The sequence below is a fragment of the Musca domestica genome, unplaced genomic scaffold, assembly GCF_030504385.1.
Source record: "Musca domestica strain aabys unplaced genomic scaffold, Musca_domestica.polishedcontigs.V.1.1 1, whole genome shotgun sequence".
Classification (NCBI taxonomy): Eukaryota; Metazoa; Arthropoda; class Insecta; order Diptera; family Muscidae; genus Musca; species Musca domestica.
Genome location: NW_026712114.1, coordinates 164,208 through 182,055, shown reverse-complemented (window position 1 = coordinate 182,055; position 17,848 = coordinate 164,208). Strand labels below are relative to the sequence as shown.

General features: G+C 38.1%; 2 protein-coding genes across 2 annotated transcripts; both read left to right on the top strand.

The window, feature by feature from the left end:
- Positions 1–4,616: 4,616 nt before the first annotated feature.
- LOC131800838 (uncharacterized) lies at positions 4,617–5,381 on the top strand. The gene is made up of 2 exons (XM_059118632.1): positions 4,617–4,774; positions 4,831–5,381. The coding sequence occupies exons 1-2, from the start codon at positions 4,724–4,726 to the stop codon at positions 5,203–5,205; spliced, it is 426 nt and encodes a 141-aa protein (XP_058974615.1). The 5' UTR covers positions 4,617–4,723; the 3' UTR covers positions 5,206–5,381.
- A 5,538-nt stretch (positions 5,382–10,919) lies between these two features.
- On the top strand, positions 10,920–16,528 carry LOC131803097 (uncharacterized). The gene is made up of 2 exons (XM_059124114.1): positions 10,920–13,696; positions 13,789–16,528. Exons 1-2 carry the CDS (start codon positions 10,920–10,922, stop codon positions 16,526–16,528), a joined length of 5,517 nt encoding a protein of 1,838 aa, XP_058980097.1.
- The last annotated feature ends 1,320 nt before the right edge of the window (positions 16,529–17,848 follow it).

Below are 17,848 nucleotides of genomic sequence, written 5' to 3'. Positions count from 1 at the left end.
CAATTAAAAACGAAACATCGACTTTGTTTACTTTTATATTATCCAAATATGTCGTGAAATATAAAAATATAGAACTTAAATAGCAGAAAAATTAATAAATTGTTTTCGAAGTCGAGTGACTTCACTAGCCCTGAGTGACTTGGTTGGCCCAAGATCAATAATAGTGACATCTGCCGGAAGGGAAAAATTTAAAACTTTTTAGTCTATACCTTTATTTGTCTATGGTATAGACTAAAACTTTGTTTCATCTGTTATCTTTGAAAAAAGTGCTTTAATTCTCTCAAAAGGCAAAATATTGAATATTTTTATGAATTATTATTATTTACCAAATGAAGACGAAACAGCGACTTCGTTACATTGACATTACCCAAATATAAAACTTAACTAGCAGAAAAATAATTAAATGGTTTTCCAATTCGAGTGACATCTGCCGGAAGGGGTAAATTTTAAAACTTTTTAGTCTATACCTTTATTTGTCTATGATGATGCTACAATATCATCATATAACATGGGAAAGCTCTTTGTAGCAAGGACCACTTCAGAGAACAACCGAAACATATTGATGTTCGGGTAAAGGAAAGTGTTTTCCAAGACACAATCACGGGCACAGTGCCTCCTAGCATAGATAGGGATTTTTGGCGGATGAGTTTCGTTGTTCAACCAAACTATTCCCACAATTAAGGAACAGGAATTAAATGCCAAGATGCTGGTAGGTGAAAAAGTGGCTATATTACACTGTGCGACACAAAAAATAATTACAGTTGAAATCCAGCAGATTATGAAAGTAGAGTTAAAAAAGAAGACACGTAACCAATGGAGGTGGCAAGTTCCCCCTCTTTTTAGCAAACAAGCGAACCAAAAACATATGTCACAGATTTCTACTATAGGTCTCACAAAACGTCGAAAGTCTAAACCTTAACCAAACGCTAGGAATTCATATGTATTAGAAACAAATTTTAGGTTTAACAAGTAAAAAAGCAGTAAGTTCGGCCGGACCGAACTTTGGATACCATTCACCATTTGCGACAAATTAGGAAATTTTCAAAAAAAAAAAATAAATAAATAAATAAAATAAAATAAAAAAATAAATAAATAAATAAAATCCATTAAAAATTTTGTTAAAACCTTAAAAATACCGAATATCGTAGGGTGACGATATATGGGCAGATATACGATATTGTAGACCTATATAGACAAATCTATGCATGGGGGTAATGTACTCACAAAGAACTCCTTGTGTAGAATTACAGACAACTCCGTTGAAAAATGTGGCTAAAATCATCAAAACACCGAAAATGGGGGGTGCCCTTTAAAGGGGGGTATACGATGTCGTGGATAATTATCTTCCAGGGGATAAGGTACTCACAAAGAGCTCCTTGTGTAGAATTTCAGACAATTCCGTTGAAAAGTGTTGCTAAAATCATCAAAATACTGAATACCGGCGGACCTATATAGCGAGTTCTCTTTCAGGGCGTAAAGTGCTCACATGGAACTCCATGTGTAGAATTTCAGACAGTTCCCTTAAAAATGTGGCTAAAATCATCAAAATACCGAATATGGGGGTACCGTTATATGGGAGCTATACGATATCGTCGACCGATATAGCCCATCTTCGAACTTGACTTGCCTTCAGACAAAATTCAGATCTGTGCATAATTTTAGCTTCCTATCTTAATTTGTTTTGACTGTAACGTGATTGCAATAGACGGACATATGGATGGGCTGATCAAGAATATGTACTTTGTTGGGTCTAGAATTATTATTTCGATGAGTTACAAACGGAATGACGAACTTAATATACCCTCCATACTATGTATGGTGGAGGGTATAAAAATATACTTTTTATGAGTTTGTGCAAAAGTCTCCAATAATGCATAATTTTAGAAGGATGACGTCAAAGACAAAAAAATTCTCAAGGTCAAAGTTAAGTACACCTCACCAAAGATAAGACTGTATATTAAAAAAATATTTGCATCAATGTTCCCAAAAACAAAAAATTCCCATATATTTTTGATCTAATTTTCCTTTGACTTTTTTCGAGTTGACGCTTGAAAGTAACATAAAATTTCGTTTTAGACGAAAGATGCCAAAGGAGGAAATATTTTACACAACATTTCAATATAAATCTCAGAATAAACTATATATCTAGGTGCAATAGTTTTTATGAAAATTATATTCGAAATTTATATACCAAAAGTGAAAATTATGCGTTTGCTTTTTATACCCTACAACACTATGTCTTGATCAGCGTAAAATACTAAACCGATTTAGCGATGTCTGTCTGTCCGTCTGTATGTCTGTTGTAATCACGCTTTCGAACGAATTGAGATAGAAGGCTACAATTTTGCACACGTTTTTATTTTTCTAGTAGGCAGGTTAAGTTCGTGAATAGGTCATGTAGGCCCACGTCTTCATATAGCCCCCATATAACTGTACCTCCCGATATTCGGTATTTTGATGATTTTAGCGACATTTTTCACTGGTTATGTTTCAAATTTGGTATTTGAAGTTCGTAATGGATACTGCAGCCTAAGACAGAAAATTGTCTGCGCAGGTCCATGTCTTTGTATAGCTCCCATATACCTGTACCTCCCGATATTCGGGATTTTGATGAATTTAGCGAATTTCTTCACCGAAATTGTTTCAAATTTGGTATTTGAAGTTCATAATGGATACTACAGCCTAAGACAGAAAATTGTCTGTGCAGGTTCACCTATCCGTAAAGCCCCCATATAACGGTACCCCCCGCTATTCGGCATTTTGATGATTTTATCGAATTTATTCGCCGGAATTGTTTCAAATTTGGTATTTGATGTTCGTAAGGGATACTACAGCCTAAGACAGAAAATCGTCTGTTTAGGTCCACGTCTTCGCATAGCAACCATATAAGGGTACCTTCCTATATTCGGTATTTTGATTTTATCGACATTATAACCGATTTTTTTTAAGTTTCGTATTTGAATATTGTAATGGCTTATGTTACCTACGCAGGTTCATGTCGTCGTATAGACCCTAATATAATAGCTACATTCGATATTTTTAAGAATTTAACAGAAGTTTTAACGGATTTTTTTGCCAAATTCGTTCCAAATGGTGGAGGGTATTCAAAGTTCGGCCCGGCCGAACTTACAGCTTTTTTACTTGTTTTTCACTCACTCGTATTTATAGCTTCGCAATTTACATGTATTCATTTGTTTGTATTTGTGTTTGACTGATGGACGTGGTTGCCATGTAACCATTTATGAAATAAGCACTCGTTGGATTGATCTTCTTTTCACTCACTCGTATTTATAACTACTGATCTCTTCGCAATTTACATGCATTCGTTTGTTTGTATTTATGTTTGATATTGTACTTGGTTGATATTAGTACTTGGTTGTCATTCCGTTGGATTACTGTGGAATAACTTGGATGGTGTTTCCATCTATAGATGAGAAACCATAAATACGAGTGAGGAAATCAAATATAATTTCGCATAAAATTGGATATAAATGTTTTATTTTCTTGCAACGAATTAACAATACCAAACCATTATAGTCCAAACCTGACACATCGAAATATTTATATCATATTTATTTAGATCTGAAACGAAATGGATAATATTGGCACATTTCTTTGGAACCTACTCCATAGTGGATCAATCGTTTGAATAATCATAACAGAAGTCGAAATATATTTTATTGATCGAACATTGCCTGAGGGTATACATCTGTCGGCTAAACCGTCTGATACTTTTTAACTTCTTTGGACTTCAATTTCTATATTTTAATTCGAGCTCCTACCATTTTTAAGTGAATACAGGGGCGTACATTTGGCCCAAATTCAAATATATATGTCGCGTGGTATTTGGAATGTATTTCTAAAATATGTAGCGATTTTATGTGCCTTATCTCCATTAATCATTATACCCTCAGGGTATCATTTGATTTGGCCGATAACTCTCAATTTGGCCCAAACTTGGAACATTGTAATATTATTTTCAAACTTAGATCGATTTCGGATATAGGCAATATCGCTCCAGTCCTTCTGCAACCTCTACCACAAATGGTTGAAATTTTCAAAAAAAAAAATTATGTCCGTTATCTCCATCATTATTTCATCATCCAAATCTAGAAGGCAAACTGTCTGCTAGCTAATGTAGGGCAATAAATAACTCTATATTTATTTATCTATATATAGTTTCTAATTCAAAGAAAAATCTTAGATAAATATTCAAAATTTCCGTTCAATTAGTCATTGCAAAGCACAATATATGGCTGATGCAGGAAATCGTAAATTATCTGTAAGAAAACAGTTCATGTTATTTTCGAGATAATATGGACTGCTGCAGAAGATATTTAAAAAAAACAATATAATAAAAATTACATTCTGACACAGAAGATTCTGACAGGCGGACGGCGAGTGGAGCACGACAACAAAACCAAAAAAAAAAAAAAAAAATTCACAACAAACATATAGAAAATCATCAGCCTCGGGTAGCGCCAGATAAGATCTATGTATGTATGTTATCTGCCTACCGCCAATCTATGATTGTCTTTGAGAGCAAAACGGTAGCTGGCTGGCTGGATGACATGAATGAATGCTTGGACTCATGGATTGGGCCCGTCATCTATAAAAGCAATAGCGATGGGGTGTATTAGCATTATTCACTCGAGGAACTTTGCAAACGAATCTCACAATTTTCCAAACGACGGGTTGCTTCAATTTTAACAATTAAATCAAAATGAAATTCTTTTTGGCTGTCTTCGTGATCTGTGCTGTGGCCTACTCTCAGGTAAGAGCAATTTTTCAAAATTTTGTTAAACATAACATTAAATTCTTATTTTCCAGGCCCAAGCACCCATGGGTTTCTATCCGGGTTTCCCCGGCCAGCAAGCATTTGCTGGCGTCTCACCCGGCCAATTCTACCAGACCATGATTCTACAAAAAGAGGCTGGCAAACTATTGATTAGACCCGATTTGCCCCAGGATTTGAGACAACGTGTTTTGGACATTATGACCAGTGCTGAGCAGGGTTTGAATAAATGTAATGCCCCTGAGGCTACCACCGGTACCGGCACTGGCGCTGCCACACCCACCCTCCCATGGATGCAAATACAATGCTCTGCCCTGCAAATGAAATTGTATAAAAATCAATTGAAAGTCATCAAAAATGAAGCCAATGCCAGAGCTGCTGCTGCTACCGCCGCCATGCCAAGTGCTTAAAGCGGAAGTAAGATAAACTGAAGTGGAGCATCTTGCTAACATATTTTCACCACACCCAATACGAGCCACGTATATTGCAAATTATTTGAACACACCAATATTTATATCTATATGTATCTGTATGTATCTAGAATTTATTATTGCAGAATAAAACAGTCAAAAATGTTTACCATTTATTTTGATACGGCTTATCATTGGAGGGATGGGAAATGACGCTGCACAGTGGTCGGAATCATTGCTAAAGTGGCATGAAACTGAAACTACAAGGTGGAATAAATAATTGAGTCACAAACTACATGGGATATATGAATTCTCTCAGTTTGTGCCCGCTATTTCGCAGTTTCGATCTAACAGTTTGTGTCAGGCCTTTTATACCCTCTATACAGGGTATATATTCTGAATCAGCGTAAAATTCTAAGGCGATTTAGCGATGTCCGTCTGTCTGTCTGTCTGTTGTAATCACGCTATCCTTCGAACGAATTGATATAGAAGGCTAACATTTTCCTGGCGAACTTTGCTGCTCTTTATACCATCAGACATATGGCTACAGAAGGTATATATCATTTGATACGGGCAAAACGTGCCTCATCGAAACAACATTTGGAGTCGATCTAGCGATGTCCGTCCGTCTGTCTGTCTCTGTGGCTGCATGGCGATAACTCTCGAAGAGAGTATTCGATTTGATCCAAACTTTGCACATCGTAATATTATTGTGAAACTTAGATCGAGTTCGGAGATGGGTATTATTGGTCCACTCATTTTGGTAACTCCCACACAAAAGGTCGAAATTTAAAAAAATACTTTGCTGCACAGAAAGAGAAGGGATAATCTGATTTTGCTCCAACTTTACATATCCTAATACTTGCATTAGTGCTAGGACAGGTGCGAAAATGGACAATATCAGTCCACTCCATCAGATACCTCTCCCACAAAAAGGGTAAACATTTTGAATAATTATAACTATTATAAAATGTGATGTAAGTGTTCGATTGGAAGTTTTCGACACTGATCACAATATTTTCATTAACTCAAGGTTTTGAATATTTATGAAACTCATGCAACACGACTTTAACATCCGATTCCATTCAGACTTGACACATCTTAATATTTTCATAAGTAATATGGTAGAGATCTGAACATTCCTTCTTGTACCTCCTTAACGAAGGGTCAAAGTTTTGAATAACCGAAACGATCATAAAATCCGAAATAAGCATCCGGTTCTCCTCAAATTACACACATCACAATATTAATCCAATGTCTGGTGTGAAAATGGGATATATCGGACCACTCCTTCTGATACCACCTCCACAAATGGTCAACATTTTGAGTATGCTTGAAGCTCATAAAACGTATCAACACCAGATCTGTTAAAAATATGGTACAGATCGGATTTCTTCTGGTACCTCCCCCACATAGAGTTCATAATTTTTGGAAAACAAAATGCTCGATATAAGCATCCAGCACTCTTCAATTTTCTTCAAATATACCAATATTTATACCCTACACCACGAGGTGGTCAGGGAATTATGTCTTTGTGCATTTGTTTGTAACAGCCTAAGGGAAACGAGATAAGCCCATAGTTCCTTTTGATGATCTGCAAAGAATCACATTCTGAGTCGATTTATGCATGTCCGTCCGTCTGTCTGTCTGTCCGTCCGTCTGTTCATGTATTTTTGTAAACAAAGTACAGTCCGCATTTATTGCCCTATGCAGATGAAATTTTGCACAAATCATTTGTTTGGCCCAAGGACGAACCCTATTGAAATTGGAGATAATCGGTCAAAATTTAGATATAGCTCCCATATATATCTTCGTCCGATTTGCCTTTTATTGAGCACCAAACGTGTAATATCAGCCCGAATAGCATGTAATACAACCAAATTAGTCCTGAAAATAAGTATGCCAAATTTGATCGAAATCGGTTTAGATATAGCTATAGCTCACATATGTATTGTTCATCCGATTTGTTATTTTTGTCTTCCGCAGCCGTAGTGTGCACTCTGTAACAACAATATTTGGGGAAATTTTTCAAATACAGCTCAGAAATATATTTGCTAAATTTTATCGAGATCGGTTCAGATTTGGATATAGCTCCCATATATAACTTCGTCCGTTTTACATTTTATTGTGCATAAAACGTCTAATAAGACCGTAGTAGTATGTCAAATGTAATGTCAAAGCTAGTATGTCAAAGCTAGTATGTCAAATTTGGTGAAGATCGGTTCAGATATAGCTATGGCTCCCATATATATGGTTCATCCGATTTGTTATATTTGTTACCCACAAGCGTAATATGCGCTCCGTAACAACGATATTCAGGGAAATATATCAAATACAGCTCAGAAATATCTTTGCCAAATTTTATCGAGATCGGTTCAGATTTGGATATAGCTCCCATATATATCTTTATCTGATATCGAATTAATTGTGCACCAAATGGGCAATACAATTCCGAATTTAAAATATACAAATGCTTCGGGATATTTAGTCCTTTGAACTTTAAATTATAATTATAATCATAGCGTGTATGATTGAATTCTCCCATAAAAACTTTTAATTGTTATGTGGAGATCTACTACATTATCAAAGTGGAGTAGGGTATCATAAAGTCGGCCCCGCCCGACTTTAAGGCTTTCTTTACTGGTTTTATCTATATTAGATAAAGTATGAAAATGCAATTCTTGGGTCCGCTAGATCTGTTACCTTACACATTTTTTCAAAAATTTTCACATATTTCATATAACGTATAGGATGTAATCTGGCACGTTGTAATATATATATCAAATACCAATAGGTCAATAATGGCAAAGTGCTTCGGAATTATAACTAAAGGCGGGGGGTATACATCCGTCGGTAAAACCCACTGATACTATTTTACTTAGTGCATTCAAATCACAGTTATGCTTTTTGATAACCTCCTTAGTTTTTAGCTGGGCTTACTGGCCGACTTTATATAAACCATACTCAATACTGTTTGTAAAATGTCTCATAATATAGAATATAGTACCATGAACGCATATACACAATTTTCGCCAGAAGAGTGTATACCCATTATGATGTTCATATAATAAATTTTGAAACAAATTCAAAAAAAAAAAAAAAAAAAAAAATATACATATATATATATATATGTGTATACAGAAATATCCCTATAAAGGCAGGTATCCTCGTAGGGTGGCTTTGTAAAAAGTTTACTTTTCATTTTCTTTTTGAGGGGTTAGTTTTCATTACTAACTTTATGTGTGTCATTCCAAAAAAAAAAATCTTTTGGGAATTATGACAAAAATCATAAACTACCCAATCTCAAATAGTTCAGTTGAAAATATCCACAAAATAAATAAAATATTATCCACTACAAAACTAAAATGCCGAACCTGAAACCATTCCGTTGAGAAATAGGAATAAAATATTCAAAATGGTACCATGATGGTACCCCTCACTAACTTGAAACTAGTAGTACGACTATCAGTGACGCTAAATGTACCTTAACTTAAAATGTTGTAGGGTAATACCTAATTACTAAAACTATCATATGTGGCACCCAACAGTTTTAAAGGGTTTCTATTAATAGACTCCTAGACCTAGATTTTAAGGAAGCCCCAGATTTTCTCTTTCTTACTCGGGAGTTGCTCGCTAGCGGAATTGCTCGAAGTTTCATATGGTGTTTTATATTTTATATGACTCTTCACCCTTTTTTTCGTGAAAGCGCTCCCGTGTTACTCCTGTTTGAAAAATTAGAGTGTCAGCTAAATTGCTCGAAATAGCATTATATAGAGATGAGGTAATACGTGGACCTATATAGACAATTTTCGGGAAAGACAATTCCATAAAAAACATGAAAATACCGAATATCTGGGGGTAATTTTATATGGATACTATATGCAATCGTAGGTCTATTTACAAAAGTTTTTGAACTTCATATATCAGATCCCAGACAAATCCATACGAAAATGTGACAAAATCCCGAATATAGAAGGGGTACCGTTATATGTGGACCATATACCTGCCTGCGGGTAAAAATCTGCTCTGCCCAAAATTTTAACTTCCTATCTTAATTAGTTTCTACTCTAGTGGGTGGGCATAAAAAACAAATAATCAAATAATAACAAATAATTTATGTTCTTAGGGTAAGGTGAAATTCCAACTTTTTGAGAACTTGAAAAATTAAATTTTTTGTCCGAAGTCGTTTTACGTTTATTTATGCGAGACTAATTCCTAAACGTATCCAGCACATGCCAAGCTTTTAATAGAGCATTATTGATCTCGAAAATATTTTTTATACGTTAAATTGTTCGAAGCAACACTGTGTGAGAGTGTGGAACTTAGTGTTTTTTATCATCCTTATCAGCATGTGGTTAGAAATTTTGAAGATGATGGAGGTATCAAATGTTTTTTGATCTAAAATATACAACTTCACACATAATTTATTGCGCAGCCTATAAATTTTCGCATAAGAACAAAAACGCTCTATCTACTGGTTTACTATGAACTCTTAATGCGGCATTTGGGAGGTCAGTAGTACTTCAATTTACAACGAAACTATAAATAAAGCGAGGTTTCGGGAATCATCGTACCTTCGCTTCAATAGGGCACATATGCAATATTTAAATATCTTATCTTGACTGTAGGCAATTTCTGTAACTTTTTATTAACTTTAACTAACTGTTGAAATACAATTCCCACCATATTTTTTCTCTTCCCAGCCATCGCTAAATCGCTGCTCAATAGATTTTTATTAGACAGTTTAGCCATTTTTTCAATTAGTACCCGCCTAAAATTATGCACATGAATTTATATATTTCACTGGCAACTACTCAATAACTATCAACCCAGCGAACCAAATGTCGGAAGTTTGATACGTCTGCTCAAAGTCTGCAGTTTTTTCCGACGCGTCTGACCGACGTAGTCCGACTTTTGAGCAATTTGTCTGTAGTATTTTTTCTTGCTGTAGCGTTGGAGTGCGTTTCACGCTCTTGCTCTTTGACAGGTTTTTTGTACTTATACATTGTGGATTCAAAAAATGCGTAGTTATTGTTATGCAGTCGGGGAAAAAATTACAATTAATGAAAAAAGTGCAGAACTTCATAAGACCTTTTCTTCGGAATTGAGACCGAAAAGTCGGAAAAAAACAGAAATGTGCATAATATTTGTTCAAAAGAACATATTTTACTAACACATTTTTAATTTTGTTTTTATTATTATTTTATTCTATGTCAGCATATAACTGACCTATATAATTATTGTTTGCCTTATGCAGGCCAATAGCCTAAATAAAGAAACACCTCGATTGGTTTCACATTGCATGGGTTATTGGCTGAAGTAATTTATTGCTTAGTTAACTTTAAATGCTAGTTTTAATGAATTCAAAAATGTATAAATAGAAAGCAAAAATAAATTTTCTTGGTAGATTACAAGAAATTGTAAACATACCAAGGTTACACAATTCAAGTGTTGTGTATATCTGCTTTAATTAATATTAATAAACATTTTTTGGTGACCCCGACGTGATCCTGACAAGGATTACTTGATTCACTCATAAATTTCGAATTTCCCCCCACCAGTGGTAAGGAATTTGAAATATTTATTTGTGAAAGGAGCTAGTTACGTACAACTAGTAGCACCATCTAAGAGCCAGAAACATCTGGAGAAGAAGCCAGTACCTACATCAAGGATCTGAATCAACTGATAGCTAATCACCGTAAGGCGGATACAGTATGGATCTAGCTACAGTAATCGAGCAACAACAAGCAGCAATTGCCGAGTTGAGGAAGGCAATTGCGAACGTAAAAAAGGCTCCATTGGAAAGAAGAACGGTGGAGTTCTACAGCAAAAAGCTCAAGGAAATGGAAGCACTCTGGGCAGAGATCGATCGCAATGAAAACAAAATTCGTGCAGATCCTGCGGCAGAGTCACATCTCCATATCACCAATAACGAATACCAAGTCATTGGTGAAGAGTACAGAGCTGCAATCGACAACATCGAGGCAGACATCAAAAGGGGCAAAGAACAAATGCCTCAGAAACCGCTTCCCGCAACAAGGGAGGGGGTGCAAAAACAATCAGGCCAGTTTACTGCAACCAGCAGCGTGACTGCATTAGTGAGACGTCAGAGGGCTCTAATGCAGTCCATACAAACGTTAATAAGGGGCAATTCAGGCCAAGCTGCTCCCTGTCAGACAGTGGCTGCAATTGAAAAACTGTGGACACACGTGGAAGATATCCACTTCAAAATGTTCGAGGACTTTGATGACCCAACGTTGGTGGGGTACGATGCATCAGCCTACGTTCTCTTAGAGGAAGAGACGTTAAAGTTCAAAGAAAAAATATCGACGCTAACACAGGTCGATCATTCGTCGTCTCAGCAGAGATCAGGCGGAAACTTGGCAAATCAAGTTAATCTGCCAAAAATTACAATCCCTCAATTTAATGGGGATTATTCGAAGTGGCAGACGTTTGCTGACATTTTTGGGAAAATGATCAACGAGCAAGCCTTGCCACAAGTGCAAAAAATGTGGTATCTCAAGGCCAACGTGACTGGGGAAGCCGAGAAACTCATAAGGCACCTCGAGTTGACCGAGGCGAATTACGACATTGCCTGGAAGACACTCCAAGACAGGTACAATAACAAGAGAGCTCAAGTGTCAACTATACTTGAGAGAATGCTAAACCTGCCCAACATGTCTGGCGATAGCAGATCAGTGAAGGACTTTCATGATAGTCTTCATGAATCGTTATTGGCATTGGAGGGTCTTGGAGTAAGGCCAAAGGAATGGGATCCACTCTTAATCCACATCCTAACAAAGAGGATGGACAAGACTACTCATGTGTTGTATGAGCAGTCGATTGTAGATTCGAAAGAACTCCAAACGATGGATCATTTCATGAAATGTTTGAGGAGTCGTTTCGAATCATTAGAAGCTGTCAATGGGATTCAGAAGAGCAAACCGTCAGCAACGACTGCTTCCACCACGATCCGTAGATGTCACATGTGCAAAGGTGACCACCCCCTATATTACTGCAAACAGTTCTTGGCAATGACAGTGCCCGAAAGACAGAAATGGGTTGCTAGACACAAGATGTGTCTAAATTGCTTCAAGGATGACCATCAGGCAAAAACGTGTACAAGTGGGAAGTGCAGGAAGTGTCAACAAAAACACAATACACTTTTGCATTTTTCAACGAGGCCACAAGTAGAGAACAAGTCAGCAGATTTGTCGGTTCAACAGCCGCCAACAGTAGCATCGGCGAATAGATCCCAATCATACGTACTTCTTGCAACCGCACGTGTTGCGATCAAGGCAAATAATGGAAGAAGCTATGAGTTTAAGGCGATTCTGGATTCCGGTTCACAAATTAATCTGGTGTCAGAACGACTAGTGCAGAGGTTGGGTATCGAACCCATTCAAACATCTCTCTGTATCGAAGGTGTTGGAGGTAGATCAAGAACCGCAAACCACAGGGTCAACGTGGAGCTTAAGTCACTCACCAGCAAATTCAGAACACGCCTAGAAGCCTTTGTGTTACCAAATATAGTGCCACCCCAACCAAGCACTGAGATCGACATCGCATCATGGCCTATTCCAGAAAACATAAAACTAGCAGATCCCTATTTTTATCAAACGACCAGGATTGACGTACTACTTGGAGCAGAGTTCTACTTCAACCTGATTCTCTCACAAGAACTTCGAATGTCCAAAGAGCTTCCTATATTGAAGAACTCAAAACTAGGATGGATTGCTAGTGGAAGAGTTCAGGCTGAATCAGAAACTGTGACATGCGCCGTTTTCGGAGAAGATGAACATGCTTTAGAAGATTTATTAAAGATGTTCTGGGAACAAGACGATGTTTGTGAAGACCAGAAGTTGACAATAGCAGAGGAACAGTGTGAAAATCACTTCAACCAAAATACAACAGTGAATGAGAATGGTCGGTTTGTGGTGCGATTACCGTTTGCAGACGGCCCTGAGAAAATTTCTGAATCCTTGAATATTGCAGCATCAAGATTCTTTGCGTTGGAACGTCGCTTATCTAAGGATGCAAGTCTTCACGAGCAGTATGCTAAATTTATGAAGGAGTATGAGGATCTGGGACATATGACGAAAATACAATCAAGAGAGGTGCGTGGTAATCATTACTATATCCCGCATCATTGTGTCCTACGCCCAAATAGCAGCACAACAAAACTGAGGGTTGTGTTCGATGCGTCTTGCAAGTCATCATCTGGATGGTCACTCAATGATATTTTGCATTCAGGTCCCAGGGTTCAAGGAGATCTGTTTGGAATGCTGTTGCGGTTTAGACTGCCGAGATTTGTGTTTACAACAGACATTGAAAAGATGTACAGACAAGTGCTAGTCGACAAAAGAGATCGCAAATATCAACTAATCGTATGGAGAAACACTCCAGACAAGGAACTCGAACATTACATGTTGAATACGTTAACATATGGTACGACGTGTGCCCCATATCTTGCTACAAGATGTCTGAAAAGGCTAGCAGATACGAACATACAAAGATATCCATTGGGGGCGATGGTATTGCAAAGAATTTTTACGTTGACGATTGCATGTGCGGGTCTGACAGTTTAACAACGGCAATTGAGATGCAGAAACAAGTTAATATGTTACTACTGGAAGCTGGATTTAGACTACGAAAATGGTGTGCTAACCACTTAAAACTGCTGCATGGAATTCCTCCAGAAGATAGAGAAGTAGATCTCAATTTTGACAAATCATCAACCAAGGTTTTGGGATTAACATGGATTCCTCAAGCAGACCGATTTTGTTTGAAGAGTGATGTGAACGAATGCACCAAGGTCACCAAGCGGAAGGTCACATCTGATTTGGCAAGATTGTTTGACCCCTTAGGAATTGCGGGTCCTGTGGTGTCAGCAGCTAAGATCTTTATTCAGCAACTGTGGAAGAATAAACTTGGCTGGGACGAGGAACTGCCAGCAGAAAGGGCAGCATATTGGCTATCGTTCCGAGAAGGTCTGAAGATGTTAAATGATTTCAGGTTACCCAGACACATGTTTGATGGAGAGAAACCAACAAAAATTGAGATACATACTTTCGTGGACGCGTCAGAAAAGGCATATGGTGCTGTGGTGTATCTTCGAGCTATGCTGCCAGACGGCAGGCATATAGTCAGACTTCTTTGTTCAAAATCAAAAATAGCACCAATAAAGGAGATCACGCTGCCACGGTTAGAGCTTTGTGCCGCTGAATTGGGAACAAAACTTACTGCTAAGGTCAAAGCCGAATTGGGTTACGAAGATCTAAGGACTATTTATTGGTCAGACTCAGAGATTACATTGTACTGGATCAATTCAGAACCATCAGCTCTAAAGACGTTCGTTGCCAACAAAGTAAAAAATATACAAGGCAGATCGATAAACACTCAATGGCGACATGTGGGGACGAAGGATAATCCTGCCGATTATATATCCAGAGGTATGAAACCAGATCGTCTGTCGGGATGTCTGATGTGGTTTTATGGACCCACGTATCTACATGGAAATGAATCTCTCTGGCCGGGGCCCTTCTCAAAGAATAGAGAAAATCAATCCGATCTTGAATTCAAGACAAAATCTACAGTATCAGCAATTGCCTCACAGAGTGGGTTACAGGATATGATCTATGGAATCAACCACAAGGGTTCATTTAGACGATTACAACGTATTGTCGGTTATGTCCTGCGATTTTCAGAAAGGATAAAGGGACGCAAGCATGGAAGTTCGACAGATGTATTGACACCTATGGAGTTGAATCAGGCGATGCAACTAATAGTCAAGACCGTACAGGTGGCAGATTTTGCGAAAGAAATTCAGCAATTGAGGAAACATGGAGCATTGGACAAATCAAGCTCCATACATAGTTTAACTCCGTTTCTTGATGACAGAGGAATACTTAGAGTCGGTGGCAGGTTGGAAGAGGCAACCTTAGCATACGACACAAAACACCCGATGTTGTTACCATACAACGATCCAATTGTGAAACTCATTCTTAGCATGATCCATTTAGAGAATAGCCACTGTGGCTCACAACTATTACTGGCAACATCAAGACAAAAATATTGGATAATCAAGGGGAAGGCTATGGCTCGCAACATTGTGCAAAATTGCGTAAGGTGCACCCGGGCGAAGCCAAAGTTATACAACCAAATCATGGGAAATCTCCCACCGAGCAGAGTCACACCAGCAAGGCCGTTTATTGTCTCCGGCGTTGACTATTGCGGACCGTTATGGGTCCACTACAAAATACGAGGCAAGAGACCACACAAGGTTTACATCGCTGTCTTTGTCTGCTTCGCAACAAAGGCTGTACATTTGGAAGTAGTTACAGACCTAACAACGGAAGCATTCATTGGAGCATTGAAGAGATTTATCTCTCGGCGAGGAAAATGTCAAACCCTATATTCAGACAACGCGACTAACTTTGTAGGTGCTAAAAATCAGCTCGATGAATTCAATAAGGCTGTCTTTGGGGAGAAAGGCAAAGAAATAATAGCGGAGACGTGCTCAAGAGAAGGGATCGATTTCCAGTTTATTCCCCCAAGAGCACCACATTTTGGTGGCTTATGGGAAGCCGCGGTGAAGTCAGCCAAGCAACTGTTGCTTCGCACCACTAATAGTGCATCATTAACCCACGAAGAGTTGGAAACAGTTGTTATTGAAATAGAAGCAATCCTGAATTCCCGACCGTTGACTCCTATTTCTGACGATCCAAATGATCTAGCTGCATTAACACCTGGTCATTTTCTTGTGGGAGAACCGTTAACGGCACAGGTTGACCCATCAGCGAACCGATCGTCAACATCATTGACAAGCAGATGGAAGGTCGTATCTCAAATTAGGCATGAGTTTTGGAAACGTTGGTCCACGGAGTACTTAAATACTCTGCAAGAAAGAAGGAAATGGAGTACACCATCTCCAAACGTGGAACCTGGTCAATTGGTCATTATTAAGGAAGATAACATGCCTGTAATGCAGTGGCCGCTAGGCAGAATAACCCGAACATATAAGGGCAACGATGGAGCCGTTCGTGTAGTCGACGTAAAGACACAAAACGGCGAAATTAAAAGAGCTATAACCAGATTAGCTCCTTTATGGAAAAAGGAAAAGGAACCTCTTCCGCCTATAGAGACCAAGAGTAGGAGTGAAGAGCCATCTCCAAAGCGATTGAAGACGTCAAGCAGCATGCTAGTATCGATGATGCTTGTGGCTTTACTATTTTTACCTCTATGCTTGTGTCATTCGTTCAACATACACAAGTTTGAGAATAAGCCCGGCATCTATTTGAAGGAATTGGAATCACAAAAGTAGTAACAGCAGAGTGGAAACTGATCACTTATTATGATCTTTCCCCATTTTGGGCAGATATGGATGGCTTTTCTACCGGGATAGGAACCCTTCAGAAGTTGTGTAAGATAGCAGTTGAGAACAGAAGCTGTGAGATACTTTCAGAAAATCTTATTCAAGTACAAAAGCAGTTGGAATCAAATACACTGAACATATTCCCCAGGCGCATCAGGAGAGGAGCTCTAAACATAGTCGGGAACCTCGCACACTCGTTATTTGGTGTCTTGGATTCGGAATATGCGGAGCAAATGACTGTGACAATTGAGAAGGCAAATGAAGACAAGCAACATTTGTTGGATCTTCTAAAAAATCAGACATCTATTATTGATTCAACAATCAACATAATTAGAAAGGACGAAGATACGAGCCAAAGGAACTTCGGCAACATGCAAGTGGAGATGAACCTTTTGGCAAATAAGGTGAAGAAAGAAGAAGATGTTGTAAAGACAACACAATCAATTATGTTTCTCACTTCACAGCTCATGCTACTTTCATCAAGGTTGAAACATATAGAAGATAACTTAATCGACGTTTTAACGGATGCTCATCATGGTCGGATAAGTCCGTTGCTACTTACGCCACATCAATTGCTACAAGAGCTCCAAACCATCAAGGCTCACATTCCTCCATCTCGTGCTCTACCCGTTCGCGAAGATAATGTTTCGGATTTCTTCAAATTAATGAAGAGTAAGGGAAGGGTTATTAAGAACCATATCATATTCGAGATTCGCCTTCCATTAGTGGATCTCCAGCAGTATGATTTATTCAAAATGATCCCCGTACCTATGCTACGATCCGGTCGATTTATTTCAATAGCTTTGAAATCAACATTATTGGCAGCTAACGTCCATCGGGATGAGTTCATATCGCTAACCGCAGAAGAAATGAACAGCTGCATACATACCACAAATGACGTTTTTATTTGCGACAACCAAGCGAAATTTAGCAAAGGCGATCGATCACATTTATGCGAGGTGATTTTCTTATTGAACAAATCGTCAGAAGCGTGCGACTTGCAATCAACCATGCACCACCAAACTTGGAGACAAATGGAACAAAAGAATAAATGGATGTTTACTCTAGCCAATTTAACAGAATTGTCCTTTGTTTGTGGTACAAAAATGACACACCTGGAGGTGCAAGGAGCTGGAACTTTAGAAATTGGGCCAGGCTGCATTTTCAAAGACAACACATTTACAATATACGGTCACTACGAAAACAAAACAACAGTGCACACATCATATCTGAGACTTAAGCCACTGGATTCCATAATCTCAAGCAGTA

Coding starts and splice junctions, on each gene's coding strand:
- LOC131803097 (XM_059124114.1), top strand. CDS start 10,920: ATGGATCTAGCTACAGTAATCGAGCAACAACAAGCAGCAATTGCCGAG. Junction 13,697..13,788: donor GCTACAAGATGTCTGAAAAG/GCTAGCAGATAC, acceptor CGGGTCTGACAG/TTTAACAACGGCAATTGAGA.
- LOC131800838 (XM_059118632.1), top strand. CDS start 4,724: ATGAAATTCTTTTTGGCTGTCTTCGTGATCTGTGCTGTGGCCTACTCT. Junction 4,775..4,830: donor GTGCTGTGGCCTACTCTCAG/GTAAGAGCAATT, acceptor CTTATTTTCCAG/GCCCAAGCACCCATGGGTTT.